Raw genomic sequence first — 19492 nt, 5'->3', positions numbered from 1 at the left:
TGGAGGATTCACATTCAGTGAATGTCAGATTAGAAGTTAGACTTGATAAAACATCAAATCTAACAAAATTTTATTAAAACTGAGGGCACTCTTGACAAAGGCTACGCACACACGTCGACAAGATGACTCTTGTCCGACGTCTCGCACTCATCCCACGTCGTTAATGGATCTGTCCTGGCGAATCCACGACTAATCATAATACAAGTGAAGAGGAGAGCGCATAGCGGGGTGCCGCTCAGTCATTCTCCCCTTCCATAGAGCAAAACAGTGCTGTATGTACAGAGCTCGTTCATGCATCTTTCATCATAAAAGATCCTTTCCAACGACAAATGAACGTGTGTATGCAGCCTAATATTTCACATATCTTGGAAAGAGTGACTGGAAATGCCAATTCTTTGGACGATTCAGCAAGTGGGAGTGTGGGAAGGGCGATGCTTCATATCATGGAGGATGTAGTGAGAACATGATTAATTTTTTACATTTTTTTTTTCATATACATTTTTTTGAACTACAAAAATCAATACAGCAAGTTTCTAAAGAATAATGCAACAGATTGGTCCGATACAATGTTTGGTGAATTAAAAACATAAGTTTAGCATATAATCCACCATGTTTAAAACACTTTGGGCTCTATTCATATACCAGGGACTAGAACACTACCTCAAATATTCCCTCGTGGGAATCTTTCAGGTCCTTGCGTTTCAATGGCAGTGTCAGATTCCCTGTTTTATAAATAAAGCCCTTTATGTATTACTCCTGCTCATATTTTATTATATATACTGATGCAAAAGCAGCCAAATCTACTAACTATTTTTTTCTTCTTTGGTAGATGACATGGAAGCCATTCCTATCAAACAGTTTGTCAAACATATCAGTGAATTATATGCCAACAATCAGCATGGATTTTCTGAAGATTTTGAGGTAGGAAATACATTTTCCAGATCTATTTTTATGCATGACATGAACATAAACTTGTATTGCTATTAAACTTGCTGAACTGTGCTAGTAGGTCTGTAATGTTTATATCTGTATGTACTAAGTGCCTAGGGAATGACAAACTATGGCAGTCACTCAGTTATGCAAATATAGACCTCAGTTTAAAAAGTCAGCACCTGAAAGTCATACACTTGCTATTTATTACTAATGCTGTCTATCCTTGAAAGAATTGAAAGACTAGTGAGGTATAGAGAGAGCCTTTGGCTTTTACCTTTCTGCTGCTGAATCCTCTGCTACTCTTCGGAACCTTAACTCAAAGGTTTTGACCAGTCTGTAAATATACAACATTACCTCACTTTATTTTTCAGGGACTAAACCTATTGACTCTACTCTATGTGTTTAATATGAATACATCAATACTACTTTTCCTTACCCACAGTATAAATGTTTCCCTATACGGCCTTCCACAAGATTACTATCTATTTGGTTCCCACTACCCCTTGAGGAAGCCCAAGTGATGAAACACATCAGGACCTGAGACCAATCTATTACATATTATATTTATATTATATCATAATATTATCATAATATAATATATCATATATATATATATATATATTATATTATATTATATCATAATATATGACATTATTGTTCTTGGTTTTGGATATGCTTTAAAACAAGAAACCAATATTAGACTACTGGTATAATACCATGTTACACTGAAATCTCTGTGAACCCAAAGGAGGTGAATGATGTTGCTTTCCAGCAAACAAAATGATCAAAATATGTCACGCTAGGGCTGAGTAAAACAGGCAAAACCTCTTTTTGAAACCTTTTTGAAAAGTAATCAAGTCCTCTGTCCCATCAGCATATGCCTAAAACTGAATAATTCATTTTTGTGGACTCCACTTTGAAAAATACTCAAATTATACCATTTTTTTTTTAAAAAAAGCCTAAATATATATGTGTGAATAATATGAATTATATATGTTGGCCTTTTATGGCACAATTTACCTTACGGCTTGTAGTTTGCGAGCACAATTAAACAAACGGCAATAAATTATCTTTATGTTTTTAAGTAATTTCATTTGCAGTTAAGTGAGATATATTGTCACGCTGTTGAACGGCTGAGCTGAATGCAGATGTGACCCACACACATACGGGCAAAGTGAGGCCTGGCGAGAAAAGAGCCTTTTCAGAGTAACAATGCAATGATGGTGCTGCTTGATAATTGCTCCTTTCATGCACACATTGTGATCATTGCCAAACGTGGTTCCAGTCAAAACAGGATTCAAATATAAAAAATGCTGCAATTAAAAGGGAAATGCACAAAGCCTTTCACGGTGTATAATTTTACACGCTTAAAATGTCAATTTCAATCCCCATAATTTAAGCCTTTGGAAAGTCAGGACATGCTCTGAGATAAAAGTGAATCATCCTAAGAAATGGAATCCTTGCAGTTTAGTTGCTGGTAACTAAGCTATTACCACCAATAGAGTTTACATTGGATTTTGTGGCAATGGTGGAGCCAAGTCACGGCTGCAAAAATTAGGTAAAAATTAGGTCCTCCTGCATCGATTTGTATAGCAAAAGGCATTTTTCTGATCGTGTATGATGGAGAATCCTCAAAGCTTTAAAAGTGTCTTTGTGTGTCCATCAAAAAAATTTCCCAATAGGTTAAAGTGTAATGGACAGTCAGAACCCCGTCAGGTTCTTGCCTTTGCTTACAAGAGGAAAACTGTCAGCACACCACAGTTCAGTATTAAAGTATTCATTGTGGTGTTGCGATTTCGTGGTGCACATATATCAAATCTGAACCTTGATCGGGTCCTTGCCAGGTAAACTGCACACAGACAATGGTACAATGGTTACTGTCTTTTACAGCTCCATTAACTGTGTGCTTTGATACTGGACTGTGGTTGCTGGCATTTTCCCACCTGCGTGTTGACTGCATTGCCACCTTTAGCCATACACCCTTTGTGTCTCTAGGATAGAAGTTGAGGGAAAATCATTCTTTATCCTTTAATGAGTACATCTGTTTCAGTGACAACTACCTAAAAGGGGATTTCTTCCAACTTTTTACTGCATCTTGTTGTCTCTTGGACATAACAATGGGAACATCTCCAATAGGGACATCAGTCAGTTGTCTAATAGGTGGTTTCTCCTTACTATGACATTTCAACTCACTTTTGTTGTCTATGGGACAAGAAGTATATAGAACTGATCCTAATGAAAAAAAAAAATCACACTGTACCCAGAAACTATGGATGAATGAATCATTTCTAGATCCTTCAGAGATGGCCTGGGTGGGTAGTTGAGGGGCAAAGGTGGAGTAGAGAATGTAAATAAATTGGTGATACATTGCTGAACAAACTAATATCAAAAGAGGGAACTGGGAGTGTCACAGCACCTAAAAGAGCAAATGTGGGCACTTGGCAAGGCAACACACTATCTGTCATTTTATTGGGGCACTGTAACATCAAATGAAAATAAGAACTCTTAGGCTATGTACACACATCAGACAATTGTCACCTGTGCTTGTCTCAGACATCTGTACGGTGGTCCCGACTTCATTCGTCAGTTTGCCATGGCCAATTGATGAGTTACTGATTGTAATGACCATTGTGGAGGAGAGCATAGTAGGGTTCTGCTTGCTCAGCCTTCCCTTCCCAAAGAACAGAACGGCATTGTGTGAACATTATTTGTTCATTCATTTGTCACTGAAATCACATTTCCAATGATAATTATCTAACATCTATCTGGCATCTGTATGCGGCCTTACTATTACGGTTTCCTTGTTGCATCCTGATGAGTGCACACATTGGGTTCCATTATCCCTCTCCTTAAAAAGACTAAAAATGCCTTTTTTAATATGTCAATATGCCAAGTATATGTTAAATAATCGTTCTGCCCCCTATGCTTTGTACGTTCTGTTAATTGAGCTTTGGTTGAATCCGGTGATGGGGCCTATCTGGATGACCGATCAGCACGGCCCTGACGAACGGCCCTGGTAGCATTCAGGGCATACACTCATTGTCTAGGGAGATCCATGTGATCGGGCTGATTGCATGCATCGCCATCTCCTCAATTATTTATGAACTGAAATCCCTGTGCTGTATCTCACAGCTGTTTTTGACACCATTTAATTATTCAAAATAATCAGCTGCACATCTCTGAACTTGAGCTGACTCTAATTAGGTCCACACTTCGCACAGATCATCTGTACCAACCCTGTGTTGTTACTCCAACTACTTTAATCCTCTGCGCCTGTATAAGGTATCTGTTCAAGGAAGATGTTATGTCACCGCACAAAATGGCAGCCAAGTGGAAATATGAAATTGAAATAGACAATTTAAGTGGAAATAAATTATGTTAACCATCCTTACGTTTGACACAGACATGTCATATAGTCAAGTTTCCCATTTACAGCCTAAATAAAGTTCCAAGTCATCTTTTTGTTATCATAGCCTACTTTTTTTTTTATTTGAAATTAAATAAAAGGTGATTCTTGTCCTCCCACTGCAGTGTTCTGTGCTAGCACAACTCAGTAATGGCCACACCTATCATCAAAAATATTCTAGAGGAAAGGAGAGGATAACTGATCGGGTCTGTCATCAAATTCTTATTCTTATCAAAGTAAATAGGTAGACCATGTGTAGGCCATCTTTTTTTGAAGCCCAACAAACAACTGCATGGTAGTCAAATGGGTAAGATATTTAATGCAGTTTGGTAAATTGTGCTAAATATTCATTTGGCTGTTTGTGGGTGGTTACTGAAAAGTTAGGTCACAATACAGGACTGCCACCCAGATTGGAAAAATTATTTTATATTTTATTCTTTTATATTTTATACATATATATATATATATATATATATATATATATATACATACAAGTCATTGCTTGGTGCTTGAGCTATAGAATTTTGTAAAGAGGGCTTTTTGTGATAAGGGGAAACAAACATTAAAAGAGCCACCTGCTGAAAGGATATGAGAGTAAGAAACATAAAAAAAGTGCAACTGCATTAAAAAAAAGAAGACTGTATCCCCAGACAATGTGTAGATTGAAAAAAAAAAACAGTTCTGGCTGCATTATTCACCTCCTCTCTGCTGCTGTCCTTTGTAGTACCTGTTTTCTGACACAAGATGCCCTTATTTTACCTGGCTGAATAAAGCCCCTGTCCTGATGCAGAGAACTGTCAGCACTGGGGGATTTAGAGCTAGACACTATATTTCATGGGTATTCGATGATGGCAAAAGCATGAAAGTAAAAGTTGAGAGATAAAAATGTACAAAACCACTATACATTCTCTTTAATATGTCTGTTCTTTCTCCATAGAGATCACAAAATCTACTGCTGGCTCCACTTTAACACAGATGTGAAAAATTCATAAGCCTAGTGTGTTTATGTTTATACATATCAAACACACACATGTTTATATTAGTTTGATGCACGCAGTAACATGTGTTGCGTGTAGTTGATAAAAAGCCTTTGTTGCGTGTTGCTGTATACAGACACATCTGCTGTTTGCATAATATATATGACACGCTCCCTCTGGCTTGTGCAGCAGCTGTGCACTGATAACCATTTCTTTTATCAGTTTGCTTCCATATTCCACTTTACAAGTTGAAAGCATTAAATTGGACCTCAATAACCTTCAGACTATGAGTAAATAAAGCTATAATTAACGTCGTTATGCAAACTTTTGCTTTTCATGCTTTAACGGCACACATTCAGAACAATTGCTGAGCTTATAAGGGAAGAGCAAGGTGCAAAGTGGTGTCACCCCAAACAACCAATCATCTTTATCTTATATTTTTCTGATTGCTTTAAAGTCATAAAAGTCATGAAATGTGACACAATAAAGAAAAAATGGGCTTTATGTGTTCATGCGTTTAACCTTAACCTTGCAATCAGTTTTTGATTTTTAGTTTCTTTTAACGTTTGAACTCCTGTATATAGTTCATTGTGTTAAAGTAGATGTAAGCCTTCACTGAATGATGTTTCATTTGCTAAAGCACTGTGTGTCATAAAACTGTCCATTTTTAACAAATAAAATTCTCATTTTCACATTTTATTTGTTCCTGAGTGCTGCTGACCTCCTGCAGCCATGACTTGTATACGTGTTTTGCAGGGATGGCTGTATAACATTCTCAGGGTTGGTTTGCTGATGGTGACAATATTAGACCAGGACTGGGCAAGTGTGTTGATATGACCACTTGTAGTTTCCATTAGAGCCCTCCGCGACAGAGTGACAATAAAAAAGCATAGATATGGGATGGAGACAGAGCATTGTTACCCTGTCACTCCATACAAATTAATGCAGTGAACTTTTAATCAAACTAGTAAAAAAAATATTCAATGAAGACCCTATGCTGCTATCACATTGGGGACTGATGTTCTCTTACACAAGCATTGGCCCAAGTTTACAGCAGTCAGATAACTCCCTGCACATGGACCACTGGGGACCCAGACACAATGTATTTTGTGTGAGGGCAGCGGGTTGACTCTCCACTGTGCTGCCAATAGAGGGTTCAGTGTTCTCCCCAGCCCCTTTTAGCTGGGCATACCACCCAGCACTTTTCAGAGACCACTGACCACACTGTTTTTGTGTGGTTATTATTACAATACAGGGGCTACCACCCACCTACAATTTCTTCCCACCCGGCTTAAAAACATTTCTGGGTTGAACACTGGGGTTGATTAAGCCATTGCTGCTGCACCAACTAAACAAAACTAAAACAGCATCATATTTATAGAATATATGAACCTGACTACATTACAGTAATATTATGGAGGGTCCAATATTGGCCTCAATGTAGACCTTGCAGTACAATGCAAGGTCTTCCTATAATGTCCAGGATATCTCTTTCAACAAAAATGGCTGGCTAATATTAGAAATATATGTGTATACATGGCCAGGTTTCCTTAGGAGTGCAGAGGAACTCTTGCAAAACAACCCAGTGAACTACAGGAGTTCCAATGAGATTTTGGTTGCTCTGTATTCCTCTCTGGGAACCACAAGGGGGGCTGACATTATTAGAAATCTAACTTACGGTACTTAACGGTACTTTTTGGATGTTTTTTAAGCAGGGGATTTTCTTTACAGGAGCAGAGGTCTGGACAGTATACGTGGGCTGTAAAATGGGAATGTCATACACGTGATAAGGCTTACATGCCAAAATAGTGATTGGCTTTGCATCTGCTTGCATTGTTGAGAAAAGTAACATGTCTCTTGTTTCTGTATGCAGGAAGTCCAGCGATGTACATCAGACATGAACATCACAGCAGAACACTCCAACCATCCAGACAACAAACATAAAAACAGATACATCAACATTGTAGCATGTAAGTGTCCTTCTCTGTATATCGCTTCAGGTATGAAATAACCTTTCTACCATTTAGTGGTGGGTTAAGTTCTGGACATCCAATATGGAATTTTTTTTCATCAGCACAACAGTTACGTATCATACAAATGTAGAATGATTGTGCTTTGGGTTGTTTCTTATTTTCCCAAATCTTTGTAGGCTTCACTTACCTCCAAGCCAATTTCCTTACACTTTTCTAAACCTTATTCAGGGCATGCACAAAATAAATATCAATGCCCCCTCACAACTTTCTTATCCTTATATGCAGAATGTAATGCTGTTTTTTTCTAGAAGTTGATGAAATATAGAGGAGTTCTTACTATGATTCACCAGCCCACAGTTTTTCTCCCCCCAATTCCAGTTGTAACCAATGTGCCCCAAAAGCAACACTTCTAACCGGCCCTGTTGCTGCCCCTCTTGCTAACATCATCACAATGCAGATCATCATTGTGGGCCATTGGAGTGTCTACCTCCGTTCCAGCATTGAGGAACAAGGTAATAGCCCACTGATTGCTGCGGCACTGAGGTAAGCAAGCCTCTGTAGTACATCATCTAAAAAACAACCATCATTTTGTGCATCAGCTGTTGGGCGGCGTATTGATAATTATTTTCTGCATGCCCAGAGTTCCACTTTAATTACTAAATGGTTTCCAGAAATGTTTTATTGTTACAAAGAAATAAAAAGAAATTCGGCATGAGCTCCAGGCGCCCGTGCCAAATGTGTGGACACTTGTTCCCGACTCTGTTCCACACACAATATTAAATGTTAATTAGCTGCTGTTACACACTTCAGCTCCAATTTCCACTGACTGAATGTAAATGAAAAATGTCTAACTTTCACTCTGTGCTGGACACGGAGAAAAGCCGCGTTTGATTGCAGCTCCTGCTGTGCTCTGAGCATCCTGCTACCGTTTAATGATGAGGGAGTAGATCATTCACTGGCTGCATGATTCAGACACTTGCCAGAGGGCACTTTTTGTATCTTAAAGGGTCAGTCCACCCAATAGCGAGATGCCTGCTGGAGTCTGTAAGAACTGAAGATCACTGGAACCTCAAAGTGATTTAAGGAATTAGCCAACCTGTAAAATATCAGTTTTGTGTAGACTGACCCCTGCAAACAGACCTGTATGGAATCATTAAACTGTGTTAACAACCCTGAATATGTAAAGTATTCAAATGGAGGATGCAATGCTTACCCTGTCCTTAAGAAATTGCTGCCCCATGCTCCCTCCAGTTCTGGTAGCATGGACTGGGGTTTTGTCTACAGGAAGTACAATAAAAGGGACTTTTTTTAGATGGGACTTTTATCATTTTCATATTGCAGCAGTCATTTTTTTTAGCCCATAATGTACTTCAATGCTTTTAATTCATCCGTTACAAACCACCTGTCAGCATGTATATTGTTGTGTATGGTTCCCCTTGCTTGTAGTAAGCGTTCAATGACTGGTAAATTGCCAACCCAGTAATAATAAAAACAAAAATGTACATCTAGTTTTAATCCCTACTGAGGTTGGGAAGGATGGAATCTAAAACGGGGGGGGTTGGCAAACAAAGTTAAATTTATCTAAGAAGTGCAGAAAAGGTGAAGAGTAGACAAAGCTCAGCTGCTACATAAGGTGTTTAAAGACAAAAGCTAGACAAGGTTCAGCTGATGTAATAAAACTTGGTCAGGGTGTGCATTCAGTGGATGACGTTCTCGCCCCGACGCGTTTTGCCATGAGGTTTCTTCAGAGGATAAGACGAAAAAAAGGCTGCGTCCAAGGGCTGTTAAGCAAGTGAGAAGGGAGAAGAACGTTTTCCAGTTAGTGGTGGTAGTGGTACCAGGTGGTAGCCGTAACAAGGATCCTCAGGGGTAGAAAAGTTAGGTCCTTGAGGAGCCCCCTAAGGGTAGGCAAGTACTAGGCTGCTTAAGCTAGGTAGGCTAATACCATAGGGGGAGAGTACAATTGCTCAGTAAACTCGCTTTCCCCTAATTTTCAGGAGAAGCATTTAGGAGTGCTTCAAATAAATACAGCTAGAAATTAGATGTCAGCATGGCCACCCATCCCAGCAGGTCAAATGCCCCAAGTCCTTCCCTTACTGAACTACATCATTGTTGGACCATTTGAAGGTAATTGTACAGACACAATATTGCCTTTTTGCAACATAAACTAAATGACATCTTTGGTCGTGATCTGTAAATTTACTCCAGAAATACCATTTTAAAATGTCTAATGTTTAAAATGTCCCCTCTGTTATTTGCAGATGATCACAGCAGAGTAAAGTTGAGGCCGATTCCTGGCAAAGATTCAAAGCACAGCGACTACATTAATGCCAATTATGTTGATGTAAGTTGTCTTAGTACACATGACTCTGTTATCCCCGATTATCAAATAGAAAGAGAAAAATCTCATTTTTTTCTGATGTTGCATCCCCATAATTTTTTTTTTCTTCATTTTTAAATTTGTATCAAAAGGACAGTTCACATCATGTATTCAATCCATAAAAGATAGTTCACTTTTTTCATTGCTTTAAATTATTAATTTGTTTGCCGCGAGATGGCTTTTCATCTTGTGTTTGCTTGTCTTTGAAGGGCTACAACAAAGCTAAGGCCTACATCGCTGCCCAGGGACCTTTAAAGTCCACTTTTGAAGATTTCTGGAGGATGATTTGGGAGCAAAACACTGGAATCATTGTTATGATAACCAATCTAGTAGAAAAAGGACGTGTAAGTAGCACATCTGCCTTCATAAGCTGTTTTCTTGCCTTTTGGGGATGTGACTCTGGGGTGCGGGATAAGGGAGCTATGAAAGGGGAAAAGAGAACTCTAGTAAGCAGTATTTATATAAAAAAGTCAACTTGTTTCTTTGTATTTCTGACAAGTCTACCTATAGGGGAGGTTGCTGGGCTTTGTGGTCAGCCTAGAAATCGGCATAGTGTGTTGTTTTAAGTTGGTATAGTGTTATTATTTATTATTAACCATTTTATTTCTATGTAAATCCCCTTGAATTCCACCAGGAGACAGTTCCATTCATTATACCTGTTGGCCTTTGCAGTCTACCCTTATGTAATATATATTTGTTTTTTTTGGAACAGAGAGGACTTTAATTTGATAGCAAATTTGGACACACATGGTTTCATTTATTGTTTATTTGTAGTGGGAATAATTAGGAAAAAATGTATTTTGCTCTAATTTTTCCAATAACAATGCAAAATTTATGAAAAAAAATCAATCTATGTGAATGGGTTGTTCATCTACCCTGCAGCCACTAGATGGAGCTGTGCATAGGAAGCAGCAATGATGAAAATTATAAAATTGATGTTCAACAAACCTGAAACCCATTGCAGACTACAAAGAATGAATGTTAAGCAAGTTATGATCATTTTTAATAGACAAAGTACTACAAACTACAAAAAAGCAGCACGAATAGCATGGCACTGGTAGAAATTCCAATAAAGAAGTGCAAAAAAAAAAAATGTATAATTGTATAGCGGTAAGAGGGTCTTTTCATGTGACTCGAAGTCCTTTTAATTATCTGTTTGGGGGTCATGTAAAGCTTTAATTGCCGAATAAAATATTAAGGGGTATCTCATATAATTTTTTTTCTCTTATTATTAAAGGAAGTGCAGTAGTTAAAAGTACTAACCTTGAATCACACACAAAAAAACATAAAAGCCCTCCATTTTTGAATAAAACGGCAGTTTGGTTACCCAAAAAGATAATAATCTGAATGAAACAGAGTTTTCAGACTGACTTTAATCTCCCCCTATAAAGTTTTTTTTCAGCTTTACTTGCAACAGCTTTTAGTTTGCTGGCTTTTGGCTGCTTTGTAACCTTACTTTAATATTCAGCGTCATTGTAGACTGCAGTTAAAAGGTCAAGCAGGAAATATGGGACTTTAGGCTTTTGAACATCACCTTAAATTTGGAGGTACTACCAAAACGTAACAAACAGTATTTCGGTCTTGCCTATGGCAGCTCTAATCTCGAACCTCATCCCTAATAACAAGTAAATATCTACAGGTACAGGACATCCGACATACAGACGACTTATGGGGCTTCCCTGCTTGCTCGTGTGCAGGACGGAGGCTAGATGTGGGGAGGGGCGGTTTGCTTGACTTGCAGAAAAAAATCTTTTTCTAAACACAGCTGAAGTTGTGGGTGATCCTAAAGGCTGAGCTTTTCTGCAACCTCTTGTAACTCTTTAATGACCAAGATAAACTCTGCAGCGGATTCTTTTTGCATATCACAGCCCAGCTTGCTCCACAAGTTAATGAATGTCTAGGCTACATGAAGTTTTTTTTTGCTTTGTTTGTGATTAGCTCACAGTGAGGATTTTGTACAGTAACGGACACCATGCTGCCTAATAATATGTTGAGACAAATATTTGTCCTAATTGCATTTGGTAAAATAATGTACCTGTTCCAATTTACATACAAGTTCAACTTAAGAACAAACCTACAGTCCCTATTATCTCGTATGTAACCCAGGGACTACCTGTAATAATAATCTGCAGCGCCAACAGCAAAGAACGTTGTAACTTGTAAGGACCAGTAAGTCTGTTAGGATCTGTTCCACCAAGTCTGTTATCTGCTCCATGATCACCTATTAGCCTATTCACTTCAGACAGATAAAAGTGGGAGAAGGTGTGAATTGGGGACCTGCAGTCATTGTCACCTTACAAGGCGCAGGCATGCTTGGGATTCCAAAGTTCACATCAGTGAAGCTCTCCACATTGATGTCCATTATTTCTAAATGGATGTCCAATAATCATAAAGGAAGTATTAAGATCAGACCTTCACAAAATTGTATCTATGTAGTGTAGGAGTTAACAGAAACCTGTTTTGGGTAATAATTTTGCTTTTGCAGATTCTTTACCATTTATATTAGGAAAACATAAGCAGATAAAACTTACATTCAACTCTCAACAATTTGTGTTTTCAGAGGAAATGTGACCAGTACTGGCCAACAGAGAATAGCGAAGAGTATGGAAACATTTTGGTGACCCTGAAGAGCACAAGAGTGTATGCCTGCTACACAGTGCGCACATTCACCATCAGGAATGTCAAGATGAAAAAGGTAAAACAGTAATCAGTCTTTTGTAAGAGATGGCGGTTTTCTTTGTACAACCTAGTTCAGTGTTCTTCAACCAGGATTCCCAGAGAGGTTGCTGGGGTTTCCTTAAGCAATGAGTACTTTGTACCTCTCAGGTCATTCAAGTGACACCAATTATGTTTTTGGCTATCTGTAAGAATGCCGATCTTCCCACTGACCACCAAGCTTCTGTGAATTGTGCATAGAGTAATTATACCTTAAAGTTTTTTCAAGGGGTTACCGCATGTTATACACTCACATGTTTTTACTCCTACACCAATGGGTTTAGCTGTCAAGTATAGAGCAAAGTCATTAAGTATGTACAAACTCTTAGGAGCCTCAATCAGAGCTTACACAGCATTAAGATTTTCTGCTAGCTAGCAGGAAGCAAACATAACCTAACCACTTCACCAATTCACTGGACATTTTTTTTCTTTAGTTTTTAGTTTTTATTGTGTTTTTACTCACTTCACAGGGTCAAAAAGGAAACCCAAAGGGTCGTCACAATGAGAGGACGGTTATTCAGTATCATTATACACAATGGCCAGACATGGGTGTCCCTGAATATGCACTGCCAGTCCTGACTTTTGTCCGGAGATCATCAGCCGCTCAACAAGCAGACATGGGGCCAGTGCTTGTACATTGCAGGTAAGAGTACTTCTTTTTTTTGAAGTGTATCTAAATATATATAAATAATAAAAAGACAAAACACAGAAAATTTGATTGTAACTGTTCTTTCTTTCCACCCTGCAGTGCTGGAGTTGGCAGGACAGGAACATACATTGTTATTGACAGCATGCTGCAGCAGATAAAGGATAAGAGTACAGTCAATGTTCTGGGCTTTCTGAAACACATCAGAACACAGCGGAACTACCTCGTACAGACAGAGGTAATGGAGTGGGTTTTTTTTTTTTGGAATGAGAAAGGCTGTTTCTTGAAACTGGCAAAACTCTCATCAGTGGTGCAGGCTTCCAGTGGTAGACTTAAATTGGTGCCGAATCTAGGGCCGGCAGTATACTATGTCTGTCTCTTTTGCTCATTTATGTTGATTGTGAGCCCCTTTGGGGGGCAGTTAGTGATATGAATATGGACTTTGTAAAGCACTGCGTAATATGTTGGCACTATATAAAAATACTGAATAATAATAATTACACATGCAACTTTATATATGCTACAGTGCTCAACCCAGATATTATTTTAAGCTGGGTAGCAGCCCCAGTTTTGTGACCCAACTCTTCAGTAACCACTCAAAAATAGCCAGGTGGTTACTGAAACGTGCCGGGTGGAGCGCCCAGCTAAGAGGGACTGAGGAGAACACTATGTTACGAACACAAATCCCAGGAGTCAGGCAATGGCAGGTTCAATGCCCCTGCATTGGCACGGCCAACAATTGTTAATAAAGGGCAAATCTATAGATTCTCCTAATGCCCTCAAAGTATATTAGTCTCTCCTTTTCTTCTGCGGTTACATTTGCATTCTGGGAACTTAAATAATACATGCTACTTTCAGGTATGATCATTGGGTCAGATAAGCATGTGACCATCATGGGACAAGGAGAGTGCTAAGCCCTGTGTAAGCTCCAGCTGGAGCAATGCTAAGCATAGGGTTTTATTCTCTCTTTTTATACAATTAAACAGAATAGTGAGAAAGTGTAGCAAAACATTGTGCATCTAGCTATCCAAATGTGACAAAATAAAGGGGGTTGGATGAAGTTGCTTTTTAAAGTAAACAACCTGTTGAATTGTCCTGCGTTGGCAAAACACATGTTCACTTTAAATTGTGTTTGTTGTGCTGCACAAGCTCCGCAGTACAGAAGCAGCGGCTCTCCGTTTGTTTGAAGATGACAGCTAAGTGTTTTGTGGTTGATAGGGAGGTGGGCTGGAATCCTCCAGGGGATAAAAAGTGCTGCTGTCAGGTGGGAGGGAGCCTCCTCCTTCGCTTTCCGCTAAACAAAAACATTATGTTGTTCTTGTGTTGTTTAGACTCTTTTATAAATGGTAGGTGAATCATACTGGCCTGAATGGGAGGGTTAAGGCAAAATAATGAGAACGCTTTGCTTTTTTTTATGTAGGTGGCACTTGTGATTTAGTCTGTATTTGTCCTTTCACAATATATTTTGTGCTCAATTTAAAGTATACTGGTCCTGCAGGTAAAGTCCCAATGCTATCAAGAAGAGTGTGGGTAAGGTAAACACGGTTTAGTTCCCACATTTTTACTGTAGCATTGAAAGGTCAAGTTTAAAGCCTTAGAAAGGAACTAAACCCGTGATTGCTTACCTATCCTGATTCCATCGCAGGATGCCGCCATCTTCCCACTTCTTTGCTTCCTAAAGACTATCTTTGGCCATCTTGACTGGCATGTGCAGCAAAGAAAAATGTGACAGCTGGGTGGTTGATCAGGCAGGTAAGAAAGGGACCAGGGATGTCCCTTCTGCAATAACCACCTGCCTGAATCATCCATGTTAAAAGTGGGGCAAATTGTCACTTTTTTGTGTATGGCAGCCCATTCATTTTTATAGGCAGCCCAGTAAATCACTTTGCACAGATATGTAGTGCATTTTGCACATTAAAAAGCAAGGCAGTGCATTGTGTTGCATTAGGCTGCAGTACTTTGATATGGTGAAATTGGGGTGTTATTAAGATTGAATGGCAAACCAGTCCAACCAACACCTTGAAGCTCTTACTCTTTAGTCTTTCAGTCACAGGTCCATTATATCATCATGTACAATTCTGGGTCAGTATTCCTGGATTGTAGAGCCAGCCTACAACCCCAAGTATTGTAGAAAATAAAGGTGTGAGGTTGTCACCGTAAGACAAAGAGTGAGTTACTAGCATGATCACCAGGTGAAAATAAAAACGACTGTAGCCATTACATTTAAGGACCAGCAAGCTGCAATATGTAAACCTTTTGGGTTTTTTTTGGTTTACGTAGACTTCAAATCAACATGTATGTCTAGTCCACTCCAACATTCATGTCAGTTTTTCGTGTATCCAATTGGAAAGTTTATTGTGCTGGTCTCTCTTGACAGGAACAATATATCTTCATTCATGATGCACTATTAGAGGCCATTTTGGGAAAGGAGACGGAAGTGTGTATGAACCAGCTGCACAGCTATGTGAACACCATCCTGACACCGACAGCAGGAGGCAAGACGAGGCTGGAGAAACAGTTCAGGGTAATGACACCCAGCCACACACATCATCAGAAAGACACACAATTTGTTAGTCATTCCCAAGAAGAATGATGGACATTCTGCAGGTTAAAGACCCTCTGCAGGTTGAGGACCCTTTATAACATTAACACAAGGATTTCCTTTTCTCTCCGAACCCTCCAAGTTATATGTTTAGGAAGACTGTCACCGTGCAGCCCTCAGATTTGTTGTCTTTATCAAATATTAAACAGTGCCGTGGGATAAGGAAATGTTCTGGTGTTGCTGAAGATTAAATTTTGCCACACAAGGTTTCATACTATTCCAAGCACATATCATAGACTGTATTGTTTGTTTTACTTGAGCCATATAAATATTTCTTTATAGCATGTTGAACTGGGAAATTGAAGGTTTACATGTATTTTTTATATATATATATATATAGCACTATGGTATGTGCCACTTGCTCCTTCAAATATTTGAGCTCAGGTGCTTCCAGTAAACTGTCTTGTTAATGGTACAGCATCAAATGATATCATAGACAATTATGTGTTTCCAATCTTATGGAAAAAAAATCAATTTTCTTTTATGCCATGAATATGATTGGATACTGGTATACACCCATAAAGGGTCCGGTTCCATGTAAATGGTCATGGTTTTGGAGAGGGGTGTCCTAAAGCTCAAATATTTGGGATGATTAGATGTCCACATTTTTAGAGATATAGTATTATATAGCACTAATTTTTGGTATGGTAACACAGAATGATCTCACTTTCTACATTTTTCTGCATCTATCCTCAATGACTGACGAGTGGCAGAAAATAAAGGAACAGGTCTCTCGGATTTCTGTCTGATCTACTTTCTGCTCACACTCCATTAAATAACGCACATTATATTGTGTTTTATATTTTTCAGCTGGTTACACAATGTAATGCGAAATACATTGAATGCTTCAGCGCCCAGAAAGATTGTAACAAAGAAAAGAACAGAAATTCATCAGTCGTGCCATGTAAGACTGCGCTTCATTACTTGTGTGATTGGTGTAGCGGGATACATTAATTAATAACACATTCAGAGCCCATGTGTGGCCCCATATTTTTTCCCACCACTCTTCAAGGATCATGTGACTTTTAGCACTCACATTCTTGTTAAAAATTTTGCATAAATGAGTAAATATGAACATTTTTACACAGAAGCAAGTGCAAAGTTTTTCTTGCCAGCAGGGAATTCTAAAGTCATGGTATCTGGACAATTTTTAAAAAAGGGGTGAATATATCTGGAGTATCTGAATATATAACCAGAAAACTTGTAAATAGTGTTTATCGCAAGTGTTTAAACTTTAACTGGAGCAACACAGATCTTCCAATAGCCAGGGAGTGAAGGGAAGGTGTGAATGTGCTTTTCCTGCATGGACACTGCTCCTTTTAAAAAGTGTCCTCAAGTTTTGTCTGTAAAACATTTTAAATATTCTAGTGTTTTCTCCTGACACATTTAGTATTCATCCATTAATGTAATCAGGAACATTTTGCATAAATTATTTAAAAAACTATGCAATTTGTTCAGTCACTGTTATGACTGCCCCTTTGGCCCTCTGCCTTCATGGCTGCCACTCTGCCTTGCCTGTCAGCAAAACAGTGGGCAGAACAGGCATAATTAACTTACTTATGTGCATTCATCTAGTAAGTAACCATTGTGATCCAACAGTAATGTCCATCTCTGGCTGCCTCTAATATTTATTTTTTCCCTTTGTCAGCTGAACGGGCAAGAGTGGGGCTAGCACCACTGCCTGGAATGAAGGGAACAGATTACATCAATGCTTCTTATATCATGGTAAGAAACGTGTCGTTTTTCTAATTTTCTCCAAAGTGGATTGTAGCTTTTACATGGTATTTTTGAACCACTAGGGATTTGCACAAAATAAATGAAGATTATGACAATTATGTGCATTGTGCTATCCATAGCAGCCAATCACAGACCAGCCTCGATAATTTGCTTAAAGTTCTTTGGTAGCTGTGGGATGCAATGAGCAACTTATAGTACAAACTATTCTTTTTATTTTTCTTAACACTGTTACAATATTTTTATTTTTTCTGCATTTTGACATGGGTGGCTATCTTACCTCTTACACAGGAGATACAATTAAAACAAGGGCTTTAGATCCTGAGATTGTCTAAAAGTTTTACATTTTTCTCTCACAGTGGTCACCCATAATACAAATTTGGGAATCCTTGCAGAAATTAGTGTGTCCTTCAAAAAACACACTGGATATGGTGTGGATATAGGTTACTGTGCATAGGTATAGGTTCTGCAGGGCCTAGAATCATTAGGGCTTGAGAAAGTTGAATGGGGAGAAGATCTGTACTTTTGGAGCATATATCTTATGTGCCAACATTTTAGCATTTAGCCAGTTCACTGTTTTAGTAATTAAAAAACAGAAATCACTCAACCAAGACACTGAAATCTAACAGGCTACTCAGTTTTTGAAACTCTACCTCTTTAAGAAATATTAGGACCAGACAAGTTTTTTTACCTCTCACTACACCGATATATTTATAAAATATTAAAAAAAGGTTGAATAACATCTTGTGTTGTATTTCAGGGTTACATGAGAAGTAATGAGTTTATCATCACCCAGCACCCCATGCCACACACGACTAAGGACTTCTGGCGGATGATCTGGGATCACAATGCACAAATTATTGTCATGTTACCGGACAGTCAAAGTTTGGTAAGAGTTATACTTTTTCTACAACTTTTTAATTGTCATGGTTAAGGGTAGAGGAGCCTCATTGTCCTTATTGTTAAAACAAGAGAAATAGGATATTGGTTTTGAATGGTAACATACCAAAGTCCCTAAATATACCCAATTTGTTCAATAAAGTACACAAATCATTAAAGAAATCAGGGACCTGCTTTGCCTAACTCCATTTGAAAATTTTATTTTCCTGGCTATTATGCTGATCTTCTAGCTTTAGCATTTTCTGAGTCCCTTACCTTTCTTTATCTGCATGAGGCTAGATGACTCAAAGTATTGTGGGACAAGGTCAGCGTGACAGCAGGCTAATAGAATTTTCAAAAGCAAAAGTCAGCAATAGTCACATGGCAAGTTTTATTTAAGCCTTTGTTGGCACAAAGGGCCTGATTTATTAAAGCTCTCCAAGGCTGGAGAGGATAAACTTTGATTGGTAAAGCTGGGTGATCCAGCAAACCTGGAATAGATTTCCTAAAAGTAATTTGCTATTTTTTTTAGCAAATGTTTTCAATCCTGGACCAGATCCATTCCAGGTTTGCTGGATCACCCAGCTTCACTGATGAGTGTGTCCTCTCCAAGGTTGGAGAGCTTTATTAAATCAGACCCAGTATAACAGTTAACATACAGTCGAAGACCTGACATCTTAAGCATCTTGTGCCTCCGGTTACTTTCCACTTTAATATTACAGTTTATGTAGGGTTGATTATGAAGCTTCTATTACACCCTATTTGATACTTTTTTTCTATAAAAGGTTTTTTTTACCATCATCAATAAGTTCTTAATCTTATCCATCCATTCGTTTGTCATAACCAGTGTGGGGAAAACAATGCTTGAGCATTTGGCATTCAGCTATTTGAATACAGAGCCTATGAAGCTAAAAGGTTAACAGTGCTCCGAGCTGATCTACTTGCTCAGTGCACTCAGCTACAGAACTCAGATTTACCACTAAATATAAAATGACCAGAAATAATTTTGAGTTGTATCATTTTAGAATGAGATGGAGTGTAAACTGACCAGGCTATAATTATTTAGGTATGAACGTATTTACAATTTGTAAATGAGCTTTCAAAAATTATATGTTGACCTATAAAGCTGCAGGCAATGTCGAGTAATTCACTCTTAAAATTAAGTACTATTAGTACTATTAAGAACTTAAGCACTTGCAGTCTATATTTCTCAGTAGAGCAGTTACCACTGCTTTCCTCCTAGCTGT

The 19492-nt window shown here is 38.4% G+C and overlaps 1 protein-coding gene across 1 annotated transcript in view; it reads left to right on the top strand.

Moving 5' to 3' along the window:
- The window catches only part of PTPRG (protein tyrosine phosphatase receptor type G), a 324449-nt gene that overhangs the window by 289407 nt on the left and 15550 nt on the right, over positions 1–19492 (top strand). The window contains exons 15-25 of the mRNA XM_072421218.1: positions 830–921; positions 7190–7286; positions 9551–9633; positions 9879–10013; positions 12230–12364; positions 12855–13027; positions 13133–13268; positions 15408–15554; positions 16443–16536; positions 17281–17357; positions 18127–18255. Coding sequence (XP_072277319.1) covers positions 830–921; positions 7190–7286; positions 9551–9633; positions 9879–10013; positions 12230–12364; positions 12855–13027; positions 13133–13268; positions 15408–15554; positions 16443–16536; positions 17281–17357; positions 18127–18255 — 1298 coding nt within the window. The remainder of the gene's footprint in view (positions 1–829; positions 922–7189; positions 7287–9550; positions 9634–9878; positions 10014–12229; positions 12365–12854; positions 13028–13132; positions 13269–15407; positions 15555–16442; positions 16537–17280; positions 17358–18126; positions 18256–19492) is intronic.

Source organism: Pyxicephalus adspersus, chromosome 8 (genome assembly GCF_032062135.1).
Source record: "Pyxicephalus adspersus chromosome 8, UCB_Pads_2.0, whole genome shotgun sequence".
In the NCBI taxonomy this organism is placed as follows: Eukaryota; Metazoa; Chordata; class Amphibia; order Anura; family Pyxicephalidae; genus Pyxicephalus; species Pyxicephalus adspersus.
This window is presented reverse-complemented; position numbering and strand designations above follow the sequence as displayed.